General features: G+C 41.0%; 1 protein-coding gene across 1 annotated transcript; it reads right to left on the bottom strand.

The window, feature by feature from the left end:
• Positions 1-14389: 14389 nt before the first annotated feature.
• SLC25A53 (solute carrier family 25 member 53) lies at positions 14390-25092 on the bottom strand. Its single transcript, XM_049644133.1, has 2 exons — positions 25007-25092; positions 14390-16912 (listed from the first exon to the last, which is right to left on the bottom strand). The coding sequence occupies exon 2, from the start codon at positions 16878-16880 to the stop codon at positions 15960-15962; it is 921 nt and encodes a 306-aa protein (XP_049500090.1). The 5' UTR covers positions 16881-16912; positions 25007-25092; the 3' UTR covers positions 14390-15959.
• Between the last annotated feature and the right edge of the window lie 1243 nt (positions 25093-26335).

Raw genomic sequence — 26335 nt, forward strand, 5'->3', positions numbered from 1 at the left:
TCAGAAGAATCTCCAGGAAATAACAACAGCTAATGAACTGATCAAAAAGGATTTAAATAATATAACAGAAAGTGAATTTAGAATAATAGTCATAAAATTAATCACTGGGCTTGAAAACAGTATACAGGACAACAGAGAATCTCTTACTACAGAGATCAAGGGACTAAGGAACAGTCATGAGGAGCTGAAAAACGCTTTAAACGAAATGCAAAACAAAATGGAAACCACGACGGCTCGGATTGAAGAGGCAGAGGAGAGAATAGGTGAACTAGAAGATAAAGTTATGGAGAAAGAAGAAGCTGAAAGAAAGAGAGATAAAAAAATCCAGGAGTATGAGGGGAAAATTAGAGAACTAAGTGATACACTAAAAAGAAATAATATACGCATAATTGGTATCCCAGAGGAGGAAGAGAGAGGGAAAGGTGCTGAAGGGGTACTTGAAGAAATTATAGCTGAGAACTTCCCTGAACTGGGGAAGGAAAAAGGCATTGAAATCCAAGAGGCACAGAGAACTCCCTTCAGACGTAACTTGAATCGATCTTCTGCACGACATATCATAGTGAAACTGGCAAAATACAAGGATAAAGAGAAAATTCTGAAAGCAGCAAGGGATAAACGTGCCCTCACATATAAAGGGAGACCTATAAGACTCGTGACTGATCTCTCCTTTGAAACTTGGCAGGCCAGAAAGGCTTGGCACGATATCTTCAGTGTGCTAAACAGGAAAAATATGCAGCCGAGAATCCTTTATCCAGCAAGTCTGTCATTTAGAATAGAAGGAGAGATAAAGGTCTTCCCAAACAAACAAAAACTGAAGGAATTTGTCACCACGAAACCAGCCCTACAAGAGATCCTAAGGGGGATCCTGTGAGACAAAGTACCAGAGACATCGCTACAAGCATAAAACATACAGACATCACAATGACTCTAAACCCGTATCTTTCTATAATAACACTGAATGTAAATGGATTAAATGCGCCAACCAAAAGACATAGGGTATCAGAATGGACAAAAAAGCAAGACCCATCTATTTGCTGTCTACAAGAGACTCATTTTAGATCTGAGGACACCTTTAGATTGAGAGTGAGGGGATGGAGAACTATTTATCATGCTACTGGAAGCCAAAAGAAAGCTGGAGTAGCCATACTTATATCAGACAAACTAGACTTTAAATTAAAGGCTGCAACAAGAGATGAAGAAGGGCATTATATAATAATTACAGGGTCTATCCATCAGGAAGAGCTAACAATTATAAATGTCTATGCGCCGAATACCGGAGCCCCCAGATATATAAAACAATTACTCATAAACATAAGCAACCTTATTGATAAGAATGTGGTCATTGCAGGGGACTTTAACACCCCACTTACAGAAATGGATAGATCATCTAGACACACAGTCAATAAAGAAACAAGGGCCCTGAATGATACATTGGATCAGATGGACTTGACATTTATATTTAGAACTCTGCATCCCAAAGCAACAGAATATACTTTCTTCTCGAGTGCACATGGAACATTCTCCAAGATAGATCATATACTGGGTCACAAAACAGCCCTTCGTAAGTTTACAAGAATTGAAATTATACCATGCATACTTTCAGACCACAATGCTATGAAGCTTGAAATCAACCACAGGAAAAAGTCTGGAAAACCTCCAAAAGCATGGAGGTTAAAGAACACCCTACTAACGAATGAATGGGTCAACCAGGCAATTAGAGAAGAAATTAAAAAATATATGGAAACAAACGAAAATGAAAATACAACAATCCAAACGCTTTGGGACGCAGCGAAGGCAGTCCTGAGAGGAAAATACATTGCAATCCAGGCCTATCTCAAGAAACAAGAAAAATCCCAAATACAAAATCTAACAGCACACCTAAAGGAAATAGAAGCAGAACAGCAAAGGCAGCCGAAACCCAGCAGAAGAAGAGAAATAATAAAGATCAGAGCAGAAATAAACAATATAGAAACTAAAAAAACTGTAGAGCAGATCAACGAAACCAAGAGTTGGTTTTTTGAAAAAATAAACAAAATTGACAAACCTCTAGCCAGGCTTCTCAAAAAGAAAAGAGAGATGACCCAAATAGATAAAATCATGAATGAAAATGGAATTATGACAACCAATCCCTCAGAGATACAAACAATTAGCAGGGAATACTATGAAAAATTATATGCCAACAAATTGGACAACCTGGAAGAAATGGACAAATTCCTAAACACCCACACTCTTCCAAAACTCAATCAGGAGGAAATAGAAAGCTTGAACAGACCCAGAACCAGCGAAGAAATTGAATCGGTTATCAAAAATCTCCCAACAAATAAGAGTCCAGGACCAGATGGCTTCCCAGGGGAGTTCTACCAGACGTTTAAAGCAGAGATAATACCTATCCTTCTCAAGCTATTCCAAGAAATAGAAAGGGAAGGAAAACTTCCAGACTCATTCTATGAAGCCAGTATGACTTTTATTCCTAAACCAGACAGAGACCCAGTAAAAAAAGAGAACTACAGGCCAATATCTCTGATGAATATGGATACAAAAATTCTCAATAAGATACTAGCAAATCGAATTCAACAGCATATAAAAAGAATTATTCACCATGATCAAGTGGGATTCATTCCTGGGATGCAGGGCTGGTTCAACATTCGCAAATCGATCAACGTGATACATCACATTAACAACAAAAAAGAGAAGAAGCATATGATCCTGTCAATCGATGCAGAAAAGGCCTTTGACAAAATCCAGCACCCTTTCTTAATAAAAACCCTTGAGAAAGTCGGGATAGAAGGAACATACTTAAAGATCATAAAAGCCATTTATGAAAAGCCCACAGCTAACATCATCCTCAACGGGGAAAAACTGAGAGCTTTTTCCCTGAGATCAGGAACACGACAGGGATGCCCACTCTCACCGCTGTTGTTTAGCATAGTGCTGGAAGTTCTAGCATCAGCAATCAGACAACAAAAGGAAATCAAAGGCATCAAAATTGGCAAAGATGAAGTCAAGCTTTCGCTTTTTGCAGATGACATGATATTATACATGGAAAATCCGACAGACTCCACCAAAAGTCTGCTAGAACTGATACATGAATTCAGCAAAGTTGCAGGATACAAAATCAATGTACAGAAATCAGTTGCATTCTTATACACTAACAATGAAGCAACAGAAAGACAAATAAAGAAACTGATCCCATTCACAGTTGCACCAAGAAGCATAAAATACCTAGGAATAAATCTAACCAAAGCTGTAAAAGATCTGTATGCTGAAAACTATAGAAAGCTTATGCAGGTAATTGAAGAAGATATGAAGAAATGGAAAGACATTCCCTGCTCATGGATTGGAAGAATAAATATTGTCAAAATGTCAATACTACCCAAAGCTATCTACACATTCAATGCAATCCCAATCAAAATTGCACCAGCATTCTTCTCGAAACTAGAACAAGCAATCCTAAAATTCATATGGAACCACAAAAGGCCTCGAATAGCCAAAGTAATTTTGAAGAAGAAGACCAAAGCAGGAGGCATCACAATCCCAGACTTTAGCCTCTACTACAAAGCTGTAATCATCAAGACAGCATGGTATTGGCATAAAAACAGACACATAGACCAATGGAATAGAATAGAAACCCCAGAACTAGACCCACAAACGTATGGCCAACTCATCTTTGGCAAAGCAGGAAAGAACATCCAATGGAAAAAAGACAGTCTCTTTAACAAATGGTGCTGGGAGAACTGGACAGCAACATGCAGAAGGTTGAAACTAGACCACTTTCTCACACCATTCACAAAAATAAACTCAAAATGGATAAAGGACCTGAATGTGAGACAGGAAACCATCAAAACCTTAGAGGAGAAAGCAGGAAAAGACCTCTCTGACCTCAGCCGTAGCAATCTCTTACTCGGCACATCCCCAAAGGCAAGGGAATTAAAAGCAAAAGTGAATTACTGGGACCTTATGAAGATAAAAAGCTTCTGCACAGCAAAGGAAACAATCAACAAAACTAAAAGGCAACCAACGGAATGGGAAAAGATATTTGCAAATGACACATCGGACAAAGGGCTAGTATCCAAAATCTATAAAGAGCTCATCAAACTCCACACCCGAAAAACAAATAACCCAGTGAAGAAATGGGCAGAAAACATGAATAGACACTTCTCTAAAGAAGACATCCGGGTGGCCAACAGGCACATGAAAAGATGTTCAACGTCGCTCCTTATTAGGGAAATACAAATCAAAACCACACTCAGATACCACCTCACACCAGTCAGAGTGGCCAAAATGAAGAAATCAGGAGACTATAGATGCTGGAGAGGATGTGGAGAAACGGGAACCCTCTTGCACTGTTGGTGGGAATGCAAACTGGTGCAGCCACTCTGGAAAGCAGTGTGGAGGTTCCTCAGAAAATTAAAAATAGACCTACCCTATGACCCAGCAATAGCACTGCTAGGAATTTATCCAAGGGATACAGGAGTCCTGATGCATAGGGGCACTTGTACCCCAATGTTTATAGCAGCACTCTCAACAATAGCCAAATTATGGAAAGAGCCTAAATGTCCATCAACTGATGAATGGATAAAGAAATTGTGGTTTATATACACAATGGAATACTACGTGGCAATGAGAAAAAATGAAATATGGCCTTTTGTAGCAATGTGGATGGAACTGGAGAGTGTGATGCTAAGTGAAATAAGCCATACAGAGAAAGACAGATACCATATGGTTTCACTCTTATGTGGATCCTGAGAAACGTAACAGAAACCCATGGGGGAGGGGAAGGAGAGAAAAAAAAAAAAAGAGGTTAGAGTGGGAGAGAACCAAAGCATAAGAGACTGTTAAAAACTGAGAACAAACTGAGGGTTGATGGGGGGTGGGAGGGAGGGCAGGGTGGGTGATGGGTATTGAGGAGGGCACCTTTTGGGATGAGCACTGGGTGTTGAATGGAAACCAATTTGACAGTAAATTTCATATATTAAAAAATAAAAAAAATAAATAAAATAAAATAATGAAGGGTTGAACAAGGGCTGCAGGTCTAACAATAGAAAAAAAAGGGACAAAAATCGTTTGGCCTTTTCTGTATTCTACTTTGTATGTATTGTTGAATAATTCTTAATCAAATGTTTCTTAAGGACAATGACCATTCATTCATTTCACAAACATTTATTGAGCACCTATAATGTGTGAGACACTCTTCTGGGCACTTAAATACAGTGGTGACTGAGAAGGTCAAGATCTCTAGATGTCTGACTTATTTCACTTAACATAATACCCTCTCAGTCCATCCATGTCATTGCAAATGGCAAGATTTCATTTTTTTTATGGCTGAGTAATATTCCATTGTATATAACATAAACACACACACATATGTATATGTAGATGATGTAGATGTAGATGTAGATGTATATACACTACATCTCCTTTATCCATTTACCCATCAACAGACACTTAGATCCTTCCCATATCTTTCTATTATAAATAATGTTGCTGTAAACATATATTAGGACTTTTGGTGCTGATAGTATAAAAAAATGATGATACTACTGGAAGACTAGGGACAGGTTGGTAGAGAAAATAGTGAGTTTGATTTTTGGAATATTATCTTTGGGATGCCAATAATATACCTCTCAAAATGTCAAGTAGGCAGTCGCAAATAGATGTCTTGAGCTTTTTTGTGCTCCATCCCACAGTTCCTCTCCATTAGCATAGTAATTTGTTTAAGGTGTGTTTTTTTTTAAAACAACAAAATTTTGGCATCTTTATAGACAATGGTATATTAATCAATTCATACTATATTATATTAAATATGTCAATATGAGGGATCAACACATACAAACTGTTTATTAACACAAGATATATATTCTCTTTTAAAACAAAACAGGAGAGCATTACCTATAAGAAACCCATTATAATCCCATTCCTGAGAATTCTATCTACTGTTAGCAATTTTTAAAAAATTCAACAACTAATAAAAATCCAACAAAATGTATATTAGACACTTTGAAAAATGTAAAACTTTGATAAACATTAAAATTACAATCTCAACCGTTATTTTTGCTTACATTAAAACTCAAGTTACTTTTGCTACAATTAAAATCTCAAAAATAATTTTTGTAGAAAATAAAATCTCAGCATCTATTTTTGTAGATATTGATAAGAACAGTTAGGAAACTCTTGAAGAACAAGTATGAGGTAGGAAGATTTTCCCTACCAGGTGTCAAGACTTATTACAAAGATGCAGTAATTGGGGTGCCTGGATGGTTCTGTTAGTTAAGCGTCTGACTCTTGGTTTTGGCTCATGTCATGATCTTACAGCATGAGATCAAGTCTTGCATCAGGCTCTGCACTGACAGCGTGGAGCCTGCTTGGGATTCTCTCTCTCCCTCTCTCTGCTCCTCCCCACTGCCTCTCTCTTTCTCTCTCTCAAGATAAATAGAACTTTTGGGATGCCTGGGTGGCTCAGTCAGTTAAGTGTCTGACTTCGACTTAGGTCACGATCTCATGGTTTGTGAGTTTGAGCCCCGCATCAGGCTCTGTGCTGACGACTCAGAGCCCGGAGCCTGCTTTGGATTCTGTGTCTTCCTCTCTCTCTCTGCCCCTCCCCCCTCACACTCTGTCTCTCTTTCCTTCAAAAAGAAATAAACATTAAAAAAATTAAAAAATAAATAAATAGAACTTTTAAAAAATTAAAAAATAAAACCAAAGCTGCAGTAAGTAAGGCAATGTAATATTGGCACATGGTTAGAAAAATAGATCAATGGAATAGAATAGAGAGGCCACAAATAATCCCAAGAATATGTGAACACTTGATATTTGACAGAGTTGGCATTGTGAATGAGTGGGGAAAGGAGAGATTTTTTTAAAAATGATATTGGGGCAATTGAGTATTTATAAGGAAGAAATAAAATTGAACCTCTATTTTCACACCCTGCACAAAAAATAATTCCATGCATATTAAAAACCTAAGGGTAATGGCACTTGGGTGGCCCAGTTGGTTGAGCGCCAAACTTCGGCTCAGGTCATGATCTCACAGTTTGTGAGTTTGAGCCCCACCTTGGACTCTGTGCTGACAGCTCAGAACCTGGAACCTGCTTCAGATCCTGTGTCTCCCTTTCTTTGCCCCTACCCTTCTTGCTCTTTCTCTCAAAAATAAATAAACATAAAAAATTAAAAACCTAAGTGTAAAAGGAAAAAAATTAGAAATTTTAAATGTTAATATAGATGAAATATCTTCATATTCATATTCATATCAGAATATCTTCTGTTATTGGGGACAGAGAAGGATTTCTTTGAAAAGACACAAAGAAGTACTATGCATAAAGAAAACTTTGACTATATTATACTTAAGAACTCCTGCTTATTGAAAGATACCATCAAGAAAGTTATCAAAATATAAGAGACAAAGTGGGGAAAAATATATGCAACACATATAAAGGGCAAAGGACTAAAGTTAAGATATACAAATAACTCCTACAAATTAATTTGAAAAAGTACACTACCAAATAGAAAAAAAAGAATGTTAAATGTTTTGAATAAATTATTCACAAAATAATAAACCATAATGTCCAATAGGAAAATTAAATGATGCTCAACATCATTTATAATCAGGATAATAAAATTGTGAGAGTCCATTTTACACTTACTAGATTGGCTAAAATTAAAGTCTGATGCAACTGTTGGCCAGCAGGGAGAGCAACAGAAAATGTTAGACATTGCTAGTAAGGGTGTAAATTGGTACGTGCCATTAGGAAAAGTTAGGCACAATCTCCTAACGTTGAAGGTGCCCATACAGTATAAACCAGCAATTTCACTCTTAAGTAAATATCCTAGAGACACTTGTGTTTATGTACATTACCAAGAATATTCATGGTAGCACTGTTTTTTCAACAGTCAACAACTAGAAACAATCAGAATGTTTCTTAAAGTAATTATGGATAAATTGTGGTATATTCATACAATGGTATGTACAACAATAAAAGTGAAATAACCGGGTCACCTGTGTGGCCCAGTCGATTAAGCACCCAACTCTTGATCTCAGCTCAGGTCTAGAGCTCAGGGTCATGAGTTCAGTCTCTCATTGGGCTCCCTGCCTAGGGGCTCTGCCTTGGCATGAAGCCTATTTTTTAAAAAAGATGTGAAATAACCAAACAACAATAAGATACTACACACCTATTAGAATGACCAAAATTCAAAACACTGACAATACCAAATGTTGATGAAGATGTGGAGCAGCAGGAACTCTCATTCGTTGCTGGTAAGAATGTAAAATGGTACAGCCACTTTGGAAGACAGTTTGACAGTTTTTTATAATATTAAACATATGCTTACCATACAATCCACCAATTGTTCTCCTTGGTATTTATCCAAAGGAGATGAAATCTTATATCCACTCAAAAACCTGCACGTGGATGTTTATAACAGTTTTATTCATAGCTGGCAAAACTTGGAAGCAACCCAGATGCACTTCAGTAGATGAATGAATTAATAAACTGTGATGCATCCAGACAATCGAATATTATTGTCAAGCCACAAAAGCACATGGAGGAAACTTAAATGAATATTACTAAGTGAAAGAAGTCAATCTAGAGAGTCCCAAAGATGATGGTGTAGTAAAAGGACCCTAGGTTCCTCTTGTCCCATGAACACAACTAGATAACTATCAAATCATCCTAAATACCCCAGAAATCAGCCTGAAGACTGACAGAACAAAATCCACAACTAACAGGAGAGAAGAGGCAATATCAAATGCCAAGATGAAAGAATTTATCCCAAATGAAAGAACAAGATAAGACCATGGCCATATATCTAAGTGAAACAGATACAAGTAATATGTCAGATGGACAATTTAAAGCAACAATCATAAGGATACTCACTGGACTTGAGAAAAGAATAGAAGACATCAGTGAGACCTTTACAACATACAATAAGAGTTAAACTTACAACTTACAATAAGAGTTAAAAAAAAAGAATCATTCGGAGATGAAGAATGCAATAAATGAGAGTGGAAACAGATTTGATGCAATGAATAGCAGGCCAGAAAAAAGGAGAGGAATGAATTAGTGACCTAGAAGACAAAATAATGGAAAATAATGAAGCTGAGCAAAAGAGAGAAAGAATTATGCAACACAAGAATAGATTTTGGGAACTCAGTGACTACATCAAGTATAATAGCATTTGTATTATAGGAGTCCCAGAAGAAGAAGATAGAGAAAGGGGGGCAGAAAATTTATTTCAGTAAATAATAGCAGAAAACTTCTCTAATCTGGAGGGAAAAAACAGGCATCCAGACCCAGGAGGCACAGAAAACTCCCATCAAAATCAACAAAAGCAGATCAACACTAAAACATATTGTAATTACATTTGCAAAATATAGTGATAAAGAAAGAAAAAGCAGCAAGACAAAAGAAGTAACAAGGGAAAATCCATAAGGCTAGCTGGAGATTTCCCAACAGAAACTTGGCAGGCCAGAAGGAACTGGCATGATATATTCAAAGTGCTGAATCGGAAAATATGCAGCCAAGAATACTCTATTCAGCAAGGCTATCATTCAGTATAGAAGGAGAGAAAAAGAGTTTCCCAAACAAAAGCTAAAGGAATTCCTGACCACTAAACCAGCCCCGCAAGAAATATTAAAGGGAACTCTCTGAATGGAAAGGAGAGACCAAAAGTGACAAAGACAAGAAAGAATCAGAGAAAATCTCCAAACACAAGGACAAAACAAGTAATAAAATGGCAATAAATACATATCTATTAATAATTACTTTGAATGTAAATGGACTAAACTCTCCAATCAAAAGACACATAGGATGCCATGGGGAGACTGGATGTCTCAGTTGGTTAAGCATCTGACTCCATTTCGGCTCAAGTCATTATCTCATGGTCCATGAGATCCAGCCCCACATCAGAGCCCCTGCTTGGGTCCTTCTCTCTCCCTCTCTCTCTGCCCCTCCTCCACTGGCTATGAGTGCTCTCTCTCTCTCAAAATAAATAAATAAACCTTTTTTAAAAAAGACATAGGATGTCAGAATGGGTTAAAAAAAAAGAAACAAAACAAGACCCATCTTTATGCTGACTACAAGAAGCAAATTTTAGACCTACAGACACATGCAGATTGAAAGTGAGGGGATGGAGAAACATTAATACCCAAATTGATGTCAAAAGAAAGTTGGAGTAGCAGTGCTTATATAGGATAAAGTAGACTTTTTTGTTGTTGTATTGTTTTTATCCTGCTTTGGTATCAGGGTAGTATTGGCCTCATGGAATGATTTTGAATGTGCTCCCTTTATTCTATTACTTTTAAGATTTTGCTAAAAATTGTCATTAAATTTGTTTTAGTGTTTGGTAGAATTCACCAATGAAACCATGTGGTCTTGGGCTTTTCTGTGCTGGGAGATTTTTGATTCCTAATTCAACCATCATTCTTCTTATTGGTCTAAGACGATTTCCTATTCAGTCTTGGTTACTTGTGCGTGTTTAGGAATTATTTGGGTTTTTTCTAAGTTATCTGAATTATTAGTATATAATTGTTTATAGTAATCTGTTATCACACTATATATTTCTGTTATCTGTTGTACTCTTTTCCATTTCTCATTTCAGTTTTTGAGTCTTCTTTCTTTTTTTCTTAGTTAATGTAGTTAAAGCATTGCCAAATTTGTTTTGTTTGGAAAACTGGTCATTACTTTCAATGTTATGTTATTATTTACTCTAGTCTCTATTTTTTCCTGATTTTTCTTTGTCCAAACCCATAGAACATACGACACTAAGTATGAACCCTAAAGTAAACTATGGACTTTGGGTGATTATGATGTATTAATGTAGGTACATCAATTGCAACAAAGGTATCACTGTAGTGTGGGATGTTGATAATACTGGAGGCTATGTACGTGTGGGAGCAGGGAGTAGATGGGAACTCTCTGTACCTTCCCTTTGACTCTAAAACTGCTCTAAGAAACAAAGCATTTTTAAGTAAATTTATCACAATTTTTAAAAAAGAAATAACATTACAGTTACCTGCAACAACATGGATGAATCTCACAAATAATGTGGAGTGAAACAAGGTAGTCACAATTCCAAGTATATAAATTATATAAAGCTGAAATATCTGTGAAACAAAACTGTGTTTAGAGAATCTTATACAGAAGATAAACTTATAAAGAAAAGCAAAGAAATGATATCACAATAGTCACAGGTTACCTCTAGGATGGAGAGAAGAAGGCCATCAGTGGTGGGGGACTGGAGGCAGGAAAAATGAGGGGGTGGAAGTTATCAAGATGTTGTATTTCTTGTCTTGGGTGGTCATTACATGGGTAATTATAAATGTTCTTTTAACTGGAAGCTCTCTTCTGAATGCTTCTCTTTTCTTAATAAAATGGAAAGCAAGGTCAACACCTACGATTCAGGAGGGGTGAGGAAGTGTTGAAGATTTGAGGGGAAAAAAGGTGGTATGAAAGAAACAGAAATGGGAGAATATATGGAAATATAGTATTTATTTATTTATGAACACTTCTCACTTTTTTCCTGATTTATTATGCTGCTTTTTCTCTCATATGGAACATTATTTTATTATCTTTAATATACTATACTATATGCAGTTGTTACAAAAATGTAGTTAAATTATAATACTATATAATGTTTAAAAATAAATTTTAAGAGCAAAATGAAGTCTTAATAAACCATATAACAATAATAGTAATATATTAGTTCTTTTTTCACCTTGAGCTTTAGAAAACCTGATATAGTTTGTATTTAGACAAAGATATACAGGGCTCATATGGAGATTTTTTATTCTTTTTATTTCAACTTTTTATACTAAGCAACTTTAGCACTAAATTCTACATTTTATGAGTTTTAAACAAACATAGGTATTTATTACCTCCTGGTTTATCTCAAATCCAAAAGTCATTTTTTAAATGTCAGAGAATATAACCACATTTACATCACAAAACTAAATATGATATTTAAAATTCCTGGGGCACGGCTGGGTGGCTCAGTCAGTTAAGTGTCTGGCTTCTTTGGCCCAGGTCATGATCTCACAGTTCCTTAGTTCGAGCCTTGAATTGGCTCTCTGGTGTCAGCACAGAGCCCACTTCAGCCTCTATCCCCGTCTCTCTCTGCCCCTTCCCCACTACACGCTTTCTCTGTCTCTGTCTCAAAAATAATGATGAAAAAAATTTAAATTACTAGAAAACTATTACACTCTTAAACTTTGCTCAGAAGACTTAAAATGGAAAAAGATATGTAATTTTGCTTAGGTTCTTAAGTGAAGCAATTTGTAAAAATCAATTATTTAAATTATAACATGCTTTAGTTGTAAATTCATGTTAATATTAGAATTGCATAGCTTCAAGTATTAACACAATGTAAATCCAAAGTTTCTATAAAGGCAAATATAGTACACTTAAACAATTGCTACCAATGTAACTTTAAAATATGCCATGAACTTTCATTTTCTAATATTCTATAGCTATTCCTCAACATGGAGTTACATCCTGATCAACCCATCATAAGCTGAAAATATCTTATGTCAAAAATGTATTTAATACACCCTGCCTACTGAACATCATAGCCTAGCCTAGCCTACCTTAAACGTGAACACTCACATTAGCTTACAGCTAGAAAAAAATCATCTAACACAAAGCCTATTTTGTAATAAAATGTCGAATACCTCATGCAATTTGTTGAATACTGAACTGAAAGTTAGAAACATAATGGCTGTGTGGGTACAGAATGGTTGTCAGTGTATTAATTGCTTACCCTCGTGATCTTGTGGCTGACTAGGAGCCTCAACTCTTTGCTGCTGCCCAGCTTACACTAGTATCTACCACACATCACTAGTCAGGAAAAGATCAACATTCAAAATTCAAAGTGCAGTTTCTACCGAATACCTATTGCTTTCACACCATCATAAAGTCAAAAAATCCTAAGCTGAATCACTGTTAATTTGGGGATCGTCTATATAGTAACTGTGCCACTGTCATAGAGTTAAAACACAGTCTTTGAAAATTTGAATCTACAAATATTGAATCAAGAAATATTAAAATTGCAACTTTGGGTAGTTCAGGGAAAAATACTGTGTGTGTGTGTGTGTGTGTGTGTGTGTGTAGGTAGAGAATGAATGTTCAGTAAAGCAAATGGGCTAAAATGTTGACAGGGGAATTTGGATAAAGGGTATATGGGTGTTCTTTAAACTTGACTTACACTAGCAACTTTTCTATAAGTTTGAAATTACAGTTTCAAGAAGTTTGAAACTTCTAAATAAGTTAAAATGAATAAAGGGACATGAACTGACACAGTGACATAAGTGGAAATCGACATTGTACTTGGTAATAAATGCATCTCTTGGATTAAAACGTGGGGGAGTACAGTAGTTTATCTCCTTTTCAGCTTAAAAACCAAAGTTATAGGGGCGCCTGGGTGGATCAGTTGGTTGAGCGTCCAGCTCTTGGTTTCGGCTCGGGTCATGATCTCACAGTTTCATGGGTTCGAACCCCATGTCAGGCTCCATGCTGACGGTGTGGAGCCTGCTTGGGATTCTGTCTCCCTCTCTCTGTCCCTCCCCTACTTGTGTTGACTTGTCTCTCTCAAAATAAATAAGTAAACTTAAAAATTAAAAAAGAAATCTATAGGGGTGCCTGTGTGGCTCAGTCCATCTGACTTTGGCTCAGGTCATAATCTCATGGTCTATGAGCTGGAGCCCCACATCAGGTAAGCCCCATTTCTCTCTCTTCCTTCCTTTCTCTCTCTCTCTCTCTCTCTCTCTCTGCCCCTCGCTCACTTGTGCCCTATCTCAAAAAAAAGCTACAAGCTAAGTTACAAATTTTTAAGTAATATTTTGTTCCTTCTGAGAGTTAGAAGGAATACATAGATATAACTATGCTGAAATATAACTAGCTGCTGTTCTATTTTTCCTTTCCTTGTGCAGACCCCATGTTCCCTGCCCTTAAATCCACCAGCAGAGCACTGTCCTACCCCATCCAAATCTGCACGAGGATCAGATGTGGGAACTCATCTACAGCTCTTTTGGACCACCCATTTTCTGTTGACCTTGCTGGCAAATGCTCTCTGATCTCATACCGCCTACTGCTGTATCTTTAATTTCTATGATGTTAAGTGAGGAATTCTCACTGCTAGGATCTATAAGTAGGTCATTTTAAATGACAAATTCAGTTAGGTAAGGAGGTGCAAGTGGAGGTCACTATCATGATATTATCTCCAAGGGGAAAACTGCAACATATGTCATCTTGGAAATCTTCAAAATTCTGGAGTTGAAATGAATGGGATAGTTATGCAATGTGTTTCTGTTTGTGAAATTTTAGTTCCTGTGGTGTTGCTAATAGCAAACATGCCATCAATAACACAAACTCATCAAATGTTCTAGTTAATAGTCATTTATTATTATTATCAGCAGCAGCATTATCATTAGCACAAAACTAAATCCACTAATAAAAGAAAACAAAATCACACCTCAAAGGTATGTGTCTTGCTGACAGTGAGTCACTAACATCATTTTCATGTACAAGGGACAGCACCCTGAGGATAAAGATCATATCACAGCTTGACAATCAATTCAGTAATTCAGCCAACATTATTGAGCACCTAGGCACAATGGGAGATTTTAAAATGCATACAAGAATTCCTGCTTTCAAGGAGTTTTACAGTCTAGTAGGAGGTATTAAAGAACATCAAGAAGAACACAGGGCACCATGAGATCAGTGACATAATGGAATCAGTGCCATGTATGAAGTATTATTGGAAAGGGGCATCACTAGAGACTAATGTAACATTCAGTTATGGGAAATCAGAAGAGTCTCCACAGAGAAGCTGGCATGTGAGCTAGGCTTTGAGGAACTGGAAGGGTTTTGGCAGACTAGCATGTGGGGAACAGATACTGCAGGTGGAGAAATAGTGTGGGCCAAAGCACTGCCATGGGAAAGTTCATGGCATTTTGGGGGAGAGAACAATAGTCCAGTTTGGCTGGTTTTAAGGGATGCATGTAAGTGGTAGTGGTGTGATAAAATGCTGCAAGTTATATGGAGACCATATTTTGAATAGCTTTGAACTACAGGCTAAGATTTCTGATCTTTATGTCACTGTAACTGTATTTATCCACACAATAAAATATGCAATTATTTGTGAAGAGATATGGTCATTTCACTTCCAGATTTATTAGGGAAACTCAAGTGGTTTCTAGGCAGTGTTATTGCCCTGCTATCAAAAATATACTGGCAGATAATAACAAGCAATCTATAGTAAATTTTTCTCATGAACTAAATCTCTTCCCTCAAAGTCTATTCCTTCCATCTAGCGACATAAGTGACAATACTTCTTCCCACCCCTATATCCAGCCCCATCAGTTCTTATGACATCTGATCAGTTGAGGCAAGCCTAATTTAGGATTTCCAGCCACAAATGCCAGCCTGACTGAAAGAAGAACCTACAGCCCTGAGAAGTGAGAGTGATGGTGGCAGGGGTAGTCAACAATATCATGAAAATGCAGTCATCTGAGATGTTCTATGGAATCTGCATCCTAAGTCAAACATAGTTCTTTGAAATTGGAGTATCTGGTCCTCCACTAAGTTTAGTCCAAAGGACAACTGGAGGGGTCCCAGAACTCACAGTGCCTAACTAAAGTCATCTTTTAAAGTTTTACTCTTATTGTCAAGGAATTCTTTAAAGGAGTGACATTTCAACTGGGTCACAAGCTTTTTTAAGGGCCTCCTGGGTCTGAGGCTGTTGAAGCTGTGGATGGACTGGGGTGACTTTCTTTTTTCTGGCCAAGGAATCCTGTTGGGCTTTGTCTTTGCCCAACAGGCTGGTGGTTGACAATTTCTCCCATGTACTCGCAGTTCAAAGATGCTAAACAGTTGTTGCATTAGGTAACCAAGCCAAAGATATAAGCTATTTAGACCAACTGGGAAGGCTTAGGATAACAAAGTTGCCATGGCCACACTTTGTACAGTTAGTCAGTCTTTCAGCTCTTTCCTGGAATGATATCTCCTCTGCAGGAAGTCATGGATAGCAGTAGTGAGGCCCCATGTCACGCTGGACCTTAGGATGACCAGGGAGCCTCCACGGTAGATGAGGAACACCTTTCGGCCCCGAGTGTCCCACACGTCCTGGGCAGAGGCCCATAGGCTTGGCATTCTTTGCCAGCCAATATGGGACTGCATATTAGCCACCAGCACAATCAAAGGATACAGAACTAGGCAGGTGATTGTTCCATTGATACTCCCAGACACTAAGGCAGGAACCCAATGGGGCAGGCCTTGCTCTGCCAAGCCATCCTGGATGGGGTCTTTGAAGGAAAAATACAGAGCACTCCCCAGGCTGTTCCTGAGAAGGACAGGCCAGAAACCACGATAGTAGCCCAGTGACAGCCGCCCCCAAAGCCCATAAGAGTTGAATTCCTTGAGAATGCTGAAGGTGCTGGGGAAGCGAGCTTGCTTGCGACCATCCTGGAGCACATTTTGCACCCTTTCAAAGGGGCTCAGTGCCACAGCCTCCACCACACCAGACATGAGCCCTGCAGCCCAGCGGTGTCCCAGTGAGTGTGGCCCAATAGGGGAGAGAGAACACAGCAGGCTATCATAAGTCCCGAACAGTAGAGTCCCTTGCAATGTCTTGGAGAGAAGAGGTGGGTATATTCCCCGGTAGAAGTATTGAGGGCCTTCATGCAAAAGCTGTCGCACAGCCTCTGACACCACCATAGCATGTATCTGTTGACGGAACACAACCTTATAGATAGGGAAAGTCAGAAAAGTAGACATAAAGTTGGAAATGGCCCCAAGGGCATAGGCCTGGGAATGCCAGCTTTTCTTTCCTGGAGACTCTGCTCGTGTCCTGTGCTGAAGTTCCTTTCTAGGAGAGTGGTTCTGTTCTGCCATGCTGAAGACAACTGGGTGCAGATGGAAGAAAACTGGCAAGAGTGGGGAAAAAAAGAGGTTACTGACCACTTAAATCTGTTGGTGGCATTTTCATTACTTAGAAACAGAGTCCCAAGAAGCTTAGCTCTAAGGAAACAAGCAACACTTTGGGTGAGTTTCTGAGAAATATTTCTTAAGAAATCGTTCATCAGCCTCAAATTAAAACAAAGGAAGTGTTGGAGCACCTAGGTGGCTCAACCAGTTAAGCTTCCAACTCCTCTTCTATTTTTTTAAGTGTTGGTGAGAATGTAGAGAAATTGGAACTCTTTTTTTAATGTTTATTTATTTTTGAGAGAGAGAGAGAAAGCAGGGAAGGGTCGGGGGTGGGGTGGGGAACTGAGGATCCAAAGCAGGCTCCATCCTGTAAGCACCGAGCCCAGGCCTGCTGCTATGGGGCTCGAACTCACAGAACCAGGAGATCATGACCTGAGCCAAGGTCAGACATTCAACCGAATGAGCCACCCAGGTGCCCCAAGTGTCTGACTCTTGATTTCAGCTCAGGTCATGATCTCACAGTTCGTGAGATGCAGCCCCACCAGGCTCCACACTAACAGCACAGTGGAGACTGCTTAGGATTCTCTCTCTCCCTCTCTCTCTGTCCCTTCTCCTCTTGTGCTCTCTCTTTCTCTCTCAAAATAAGCATTAAAAAAAAAAAGCCAAGTTGTTTTCTTTTTTTCTGAAAAAAGTCACCTGTGCAGTGGTTTACCAATAAATCAAATATTCTAATATTCAAAGAAGGTTTGTGATTGAAGAAAATAAAATTGGGAAAACAGGACTCCAAAACATATTGCATTCAACTTTCACCACATGAAATTTTGCATTTGGTAAACTGCTACAATAAGTTGCTATTCTCTTTTCAAAAAGTGGTACTATCTCAAAGAAGCAGAAAGGCATTCAGAATTGTATTCCAATACTTTCTCTAAAAGCTGGTAGTAAATCTGGGGAGTGGGGAATCTCCCTCGTCTCTCTGCCTGCAGATTCCTAACACTGTTGTAACTGTTTCATTAGCATTGCCCTGCCCCACCCAACTGAGGAACAGAGAGAGTAGCTGTTCCTGGAAGGTCAGCACCAAAAATCTCTATACCTGGCAATTTCCAAGCCTATCCTTGCAGACCTGTAGCTATATAATAGAGCAGGGATTTTCAGCCTTGACACATGTGACATTTTTGACCAGACAATTCTTTGTTGTAGGTGTCTGTTTTGTGCATTATAGAACATTTAGCAGCATCCTGGCCTCCACTCACTGAATGCCAGCAGCACAAGGTGGGATCAACCCAGCAATAATATAGTTATCTCCAGACATTGCCATATGTCCCCTGGGAAGCAAAATCACCACTAGTTCAGAATCAATGTACTAGAGGAAAGACAGTACAAGGGCACCAAGCTACTGATCCCACCGCAGAAATGGCTGGGAGCTGATGGGGTAGATGAGAAGCAACTGGGGATCTAGGACACGTGAAGGAAACTCAGGACCAAGAAGAAATGAATGCTCAGCGTAGATCTGAGACCCTGAGGGGGGTTGTGAGGAAGGAAATATGGCTGAGAGGGCAGAGTGTGGCACGGTGGAAGGTAGTATGTGGAGGAGAAGAAGCATAGAGCTGTAGAGATTGGGGGGAGGAGAAGACAGGGAGAGGAGGAGAGGGCACCTTGACTGGGCAGGGGATTCACATCTAGACTGGTAGGAATGGCAGACTCTGGAGGTTTCACACAGAACCCTGGGCTGTGTGGTCCTGAGGGAAGAAGGGTATTGGGGCTCTAATTATGCTAGCAGTTAATGGCCCCTCAACAGGGACAAAGGGGTGCAAGCTCAAGCCTCTGGGGAGGGGTAGAAGCCAGGCACTGCAAGAAGCCCACTGCAGCCTTCCCCGGACTGCCATACCCAGACCCTGCCATGAAGTGCTTCTCCTTTCAGAATCATCCCCATCAGCTCCTCCCTAGCTTCTTGCTCCTGCTTCTTCCCTGACCCCTTAATCTGACCTTTCAACCCACCTCTCCTCTCCCCCAGCCACACACTCTCTCTCTATGGACGGGTGTGGAGGCTCAGCCTCCTGTGCTCTGCCAGCACCCCTCCCCTCCCCTTAGCACCCTGTGTTTGCCTTCAGCTTCACCTCCTTAACCCCATGGCCAGAAGGAGACTGGGAGGGCCCTTCTGCCTTGGACCCTCTAGCTGAGAACTGGCCAGGAGCAAAGGCTCATGAGGCTCACTTCTTGCATCCCTCTGGGACAATTCTGGGCCCCTGGTAGCCACCTCCATCTCTCTAGAGCCAAAAGGACGCCTCCCCCAACTCCAGGCCACCGGGAGCTCCATTCAGACCTCCAAAACCACAGGTACCCCCAACACCCCCCAAATATACTACCAAGGAACTTCTACCCCAAGTCTTACCTGCATCTAAATAAGGACAGTTAATGAGGGAAATGTTTGCACCACTTCTTACCCACATTTTCCTGAGTTACCCATAAACATGTGTTGACTGACTGCATAAGGCAGGCTGACATAGGGGAAAAACTGGGCTAGGATTTGGCAGACTAGCATTCTAAGTGCCAGTCTATTATTATCTTCCTGTATGACCTTTAGAAATTCATTGACATCTTGGAGTCTGATCCATCTCAGTTACAACAGAACTGATGGAATGGGGTGCCTGTGTGGCTCAGTCAGTTCAGCATCTGACTTTGGCTCAGGTCATGATTTCACAGCTCATGAGTTTAAGCCTCTCATTGGGTGAACACGAGCCCTGCTTCCGGTGAGCATGAGCCCCTCTTCTCTCTCCCTCTCTCTCTCTCTGCTCTTCATGGGATTGATTCTTTCTCTCTCTCCCTCTCTGCCCCTTGCTCACTTTCACCCTCACTCTCTTGAAAATAAAATAAAATAAAATAAAACAAAATAAAATAAAATAAAATAAAATAAAATAAAATAATAAAATACAATCAGCTGATGGGGTGAAATGCTCTCTAGGCATTCTCATATTGTGCATGACACTGGGGGCTGACATGGAGGAATTAGGGCCAATATTTGATAGCAGAATTGTGCTTTTCCATCCCCAATTCCTTCTGCCAATTTTGTCATTCATTTTCAGGAATTAAAGGTGAACAATAATTTAGAAACACCTTAGCTTAAATATCTAATTCATCATTTTATAAATTTAATTCTTCCTACTTTATAGGGGAGAAGGAGAATCCACATTTTTTCCCATGTATTCTCCAATTATGATGCCAGGCTTTGGGAGCAGACAGATCAGAAATTGAATTCTGGAGGTGCCTGGGGTGGCTCAGTCAGTTAAGCGTCGGACTTCAGCTCAGGTCATGATCTTGTGATGTATGAGTTCCAGCCTCGCCATCAGGCTCTCTGATGTCAGCACAGAGCCTGCTTCAGATTCTCTCTCTCTCTCTCTCTCTCTCTCTCTCTCTCTCTCTCTCTCCCTCCTCTCTCTCCCTACCCCACCTCTCTTTCTCTCTTAAAAATACACATTAGGGGCGCCTGGGTGGCTCAGTCGGTTAAGCGGCCGACTTCGGCTCAGGTCATGATCTCGCGGTCCGTGAGTTCGAGCCCCGCGTCAGGCTCTGTGCTGACAGCTCAGAGCCTGGGGCCTGTTTCAGATTCTGTGTCTTCCTCTCTCTGACCCTCCCTTGTTCATGCTCTGTCTCTCTCTGTCTCAAAAAAATAAATAAACATTAAACAAAAATTTTTAAAAAATACACATTAAAAAAAGAAACTGAATTCTGTATCTACCACTTAGTTATATGACCTTAGACAAGACACTATACTCAATCTGTTTCTTTAGCCATTAAATAGCAACAATAGACCTGCCTCAAAAGATTGTTGCAAAGATTAATAAAACAAAATGAGAGAAAGTGGTTAAGCATCCATATCATGGTGACCTCAATAAAATGTATTAAAAAAAAATAGAGAGATGCTTCCTGACTTCGCCATCTGTCTCCATAGAGCATATACTCCTGCAAGATCAGGTCAGCCAGAACCAGATAAAGAGGTATGGTGGAACAAATCCTGTGTTCACATATGAGGCAGAGAAGACCTTTCTTCTGTGAATGCAAAGATGTTCTATAAACTGTTCTAGCCCCTTGACATGAATTTCAAAGTACAGACCATAGAATGTGTCTGGAGTCAGTCTTGAGTAGTTATTCCCTATACCTCATGATGTGTCTCCTATGTTTAAAGCCTAATAAAGTGAGCCCAGGGGATTCCAGACTCCTCTGGTCAGTCGAGTCCAGGGGAATCACCCTGGACTGTGATCACCCCAGAATCCAGCCCCTCACTTATTTGTTCATGCAGGGTCTCCCTCAGCCAGTCTTTGTTCAGCTCACAAACGTGTACTGATTGTGTACTAAATCACTGTGGATAAATTACTGTGAAGCTAGAGGTGAATAGGACTTGGTACCTGCCTTCAAGGGCTCGGGAATATAGTCGGGGAGACAGGTCAACAATGAGCTAAACTATACTGGAAGGCAAAATTAAGGGTACACTAATCAAGGTAAGAGCAGAAAGACAAGAGCAATTTATTCTACCTGGGACAGGGAGCAGCGAAGAAATTTCTCTCATGAGGGGCATTTGACTTGATCCTTAACCAATGACCAGGATTTCATTAGGTGAAGGAGTGATGGCAGGCATTCTATGCTGAGGAAGAGGCCTAAGGCACAGAGGCCTAAAAATATGAATGGTGCACAGTTCTGGATGCAGGCCGTGGGAAGGAGATAGAGCTGTGGCTGACAGGAGTGGATTTAGAAAAAGGGTCATATTTGTTTTCCCCACTGAAAAGTGTTATAGCATAAAGACACAGGCTCTGGAGTCAAACAGATCTGGGTGTGAATTTCACCATGTCACTTCCTAGCTTTATGACCTTGGCCAAGTCTCTTCACTTCTCTGAGCTTCAGTATCCTTATCTTTAAAATTATCATCATGAAGCTTGCATGAGAGGAAGTATATAACACTCTTAACACAGTACTCAGTATATAAATTGCTCACTAAGTTATATTACTAGTTTCATTATAAAAAAAAGATCCCAGAAATAAAGATTAGATTACAACTACACTTCTTCTAAAAGCTGAAATCAGTCTAATGCACTGGGTCATCTGCAGAGTAGATTTTATTTTATTTTATTAATGTCTATTTCATTTATTTTGAGAGGGAGAGAGAGGGAGGGAGGGAGGGAAGGACAGGGAGAGACAGGGAGCAGAAGCAGGGAACAGGCAGAGAGAGAGGGAGAGAGAATCCCAAGCAAGCTCCACACAGCCAGCACAGAGCCAGATGGAGCCCACAAACAATGACATCATGACCTGATCCAAGCAAGAGTCAGATGCTTAACTGAGTGAGCTGAGCCACCCAGGTGCCCTTGCAGAGTGCATTTTAAATTGCTTGTTTGGGAGACAGCAAAGTTGTTCATGGGCTTTAAAGTGTGACAGCCCTGAGGGGGCTGAAGTCCCAGTAACTCCACTTACTAGTTGTGTGGCCTTATATAAGTTACTTAATTTCCCTGAAACTCAGGTTCCCTATCTGCAAAATGGGATAACAATCACTGTCTAATATGGCTGCTGAGAAGCTTAAATGTAAAGATAACAGATGGAAAGTTCCTGGCACAGAGGAGGCAGGCAGCCAGGGAAGCTATTACTGTTTCAGCTGAAAAGCTGTATCTCCCTAACCTTCAGACTTTTAAGGTTTCTTTGTTGAAATTGGAAAATGTGGTCTCATCAGAGCCATGAATTGGAACACACTCTCACACATGAGGCCAGAGATAAGGGATACTCTATATCCAACTGGAGCCAGTTTAGCAAATCCTCCTCCCAGCCTTGCTGGAAGAGACCTTAGCTTAGTTTTAAGGGCCCAATGTAGACACCTTTACATAATCCATTTCTTCTCACTTTTTTGGTCAGAGTTCTAGAATCTATTTCTCCTATATGATCCCATCCCCACCAGGTCCGCCTGCAGATCACCTAAGTTGGCAGTGAAGACAATTTAAACACAGAATCTGCTGTGACACAGGGTTGATGTCATGGTATTGGGGAGCAGAAGCAAAAGTCTCAAGAAGCCTAAGAGCTACTGCCAGCATCACTGCTGACTGGGTGAGGTCAGCCTTCTCTCTACCTCCCATACCCTCCAGCCTCCACAACCCCTTCCACACTGTTCCATCCACGAGAGAAAGGTCCCTCAGATAAAAGTCCTCATTTCCAAATTTGAGCTGTTTACTTCAAAGAACCCTAGGTATTGGGTTTTTAAATAAGAAGGCAGAAAGGAGCAGGTGAAATACCTTGACATGTTGAAGATGAACCCAACAATAGTCGTGGAAGGGCATTAGATTGTACATTTGCTTCCAAACATCAGGAGTCAAGAACAAGCCTCACAGGGGCCTCCTAGTCACAATTTACATAAGGAAAGTAAGACCTGCTCTCCAAGAATGAGAAGTCCTAGAATATAGAGAAGGTTTCCCGGCCACTGGCCTCACAGCCCATTCAAGCTGGTGGCCCTGCAGGATAGCCTTGCATGCCGTTTCCATGGAGTTATTCTTTCTCTGGGGCCAGTGATGCCAAATACAGCAAAGGAGAGGTCCCCTCAAGAGCTCACAGAAGGGCAACCTAGCAACCTGTCCTCAAGCCAGGAAATGAAAGAGCTGTATCAGCGGTAGAGAGCTGTGGATCAGCGGTTAGGTCAAACTGTTTCATTTCTCACACTTCTTCCTGAAGTACAAGTTGAAAGATGTTATGAAGAAAGATTATAGGGGAATGATTCTTAACCATTTCTGGGCCACAAACTTATCTTGAAAAATCTACAAAACTAAGAACTCAGAAAAATATACAGAGTCCAAATTCTTTGCAGACAATTTCATAAGAAACCCTGGGTAGGAACCTCTGCTCAGTGGGGTTACATTTCATGACAGATGTGCTGTGGCCAGATACATTGGCACCAGGCCATTTACTTATTACCCTCAGCATGATGTGGTGTCTTCAGCAGTGATTCATAAACTTCTCTACACCTCAGAATTAACCACAGCACTAAAAATATAAATCACACTCCCCACCCCTAGTCCTAGCAAATCTGAATCCCCCAGAGGTGGAGCTAAGGAATATGCCTTTCTAACAAGCTCTCCAAAATGATTCTGAGGCAACCAGTCTTGTACCCATACTTTGGTTAAAAGCATAGTTTCTGGTGTCAGAGAGATTTGGTCCAAATTTTGGCTTCACCTTGTAATTTCGGGCAAGTCATCTCACTTCTCTGAGCCTTGTTTCCTTTGAGCTCATAAGCTGTAGAAATAATGTTTTATTTTTTAAATAAACAAGCAGCTTATTGTAGTATAAAGTATAGTGTAGAATGAGAAAGAAAAGTGCCTTAGTTTCCTCTTTTCTATAGTGGGTACTGTAAAAGTTGCCTACCTCTTCCCCTACCCCACTCCCCCACCCCACTCTCTCCCCTCCCCCCTCACTGAACACTACTATCACACCAAGACTCCTGGTGGTTTGAGACCACCGATGTAAACATACTGTCTAGGCAGGTCAGCTAGGCAAATAGTTGGCATTAGAACAACAGACTTGGATGCAAAATCGGATGCTGAAATTTATTTGCTGTGTGATGCTAGGCAAGACGCCTGACCTCTCTGTTTCCCTATCTGTACAATGAAGATAATAGTCCTTGCTCACTAATTCTATATAGTTCCAAATGCGCCCTCACATCTCCACTTTGGCTTTTCTCCACCAACCCTCAAAGAGTAGAGAGTATTTACAGGGGGTAGCCTTTGAAATCAGACATGTTGACTTGGGTGTGAGCGCTTAGCTCTGCACTTCCTAACCATACTGGTTGAGTGCTGAAGATCTCTCTCTCTCTGTGTTAAACAGGCACACCACTACCTCCTTCACAGGGCTGCTGAGAATAAATGAGATGTCTGTGCCAGCACATTCGCACGCAGAAAGCGCTCAGTAAATGCTTTCTCCCCTTCCCCCCTATACAAAGGTGAGGAACTCTTATTGTTCACTTGATTTCTGTCCCACCTCGTGTTTAAGGCATCCGGTCTCAAAGCGCAGAGGGAGGAGAGTTGAGTTGGAGGGGAGAGGGAGAAAGAAACCAAGGGGGAAAGCAGCAAACTCACGGGTAAAATGCAAATCGGCCAGGTCCGTGCGTCCGAGCTGCACTTGACACCTCGCTGGCTCTGGCGCCCGTGTGCAGCAGCTCCTGCTGGTCGGCTCCCCACTTTTGCTAGCAATGGCCTCAGGGCCATAGACTGAAAGAGGCCGCCCCCGCGCCCCGCTGATTGGCCGCGCCACCCAGCTCATCTAGCTCTTTTGTGTCAATGGGCAGAGGCTAACCTTAGCTGCTGCTGCTGGGAGGACCCAGTGGGTGGGCAGGGGCGGCCGCGGCTGCCTTGGGAACCGTGCTGCCTAGGCTTAGCTACCACTTACTGGTCTGCCCTGCGGAGCAGCTCCGTTGGGCAGCACCGGTTCGCTCTGCGGTCGAAGAAGCATCCCCGTGCAAGCCCGCGGAGACTGGGAAGAGACATCCACAGCTGTCCAAGCCGAAGCATCCGCTGCCCACCAGCAGAGCACAGGTAAAAAAATAATAAAACGGGGGGGGGGGGGGGGGGGGGGGCGCGATTGCCCCGAGAGGAGAGAGGAAGGGGAAGCTCCACCAGTACTGGACGGCTCTCCACTTAGGGAATCAAGAACTGCGAGGCAGGGAAGGAGCACTCCCTTGGCCCCGCTAGCTAAGGGAGGAGGTGGGGTTTTGCTGGAAGCTGCCAAATGGGTAGGATTTGCCTGAATTGAAAGGGGGGGGGCATTTTCAAAGGGTGGTAAGGGCGGGACAAGGGGAAGAGAATCACAAACTGTTTGCTTTGAACTCCTTTTGCATATCCCCATCTTTTCCTGGGGAGGAATATGTGGGTGTGCATGTCCAACTCTTACTCCTTTTCTCCGTGCCAGGCCATCAAAGCCAAATCCGAACTTGAATTCTTTGCGGCTGATTGCAGAGCTGGCGGGCCAACGATTTCCCAGGGAAAAGTAATGGGAAGGTTTGCTTTGGCTTGTATTCAGAAGGTAGAAGAGGGAATTTTCTGTCTGAAGGTGGGAGATAGAATTTTCCGTCTGGCTACAGCGGAGGTGGGGGGGGGAGGGGGGAGAGGGAGTGGGATGAAGAATGAGGGATGAGGCTGCACTTGACTCCTCCTTCTCTGTCTGGCCCTCCCCGACCACGCAGTCTTGACGTCCTCAGGACTGGGATCTGCAAACCCCAGTGGACAGAAATCAGAGCTGGGATCTGCAACCCCCAGTGGACAGAGGTCGACCTACTCCGAAGGGGAGCTTTCTCAGGAAGGCACCTGTTGCAGAGGCTGGAAGTGAAATAAAGGCGTGCACTTGTTTCCTAGCTTATGTTTTATAATCTAAGAAATAAGGGGTGAGGGACTTTGAGAAGGGGCTGTGGT

Source organism: Panthera uncia, chromosome X (assembly GCF_023721935.1).
Source record: "Panthera uncia isolate 11264 chromosome X, Puncia_PCG_1.0, whole genome shotgun sequence".
NCBI classification, from domain to species: domain Eukaryota; kingdom Metazoa; phylum Chordata; class Mammalia; order Carnivora; family Felidae; genus Panthera; species Panthera uncia.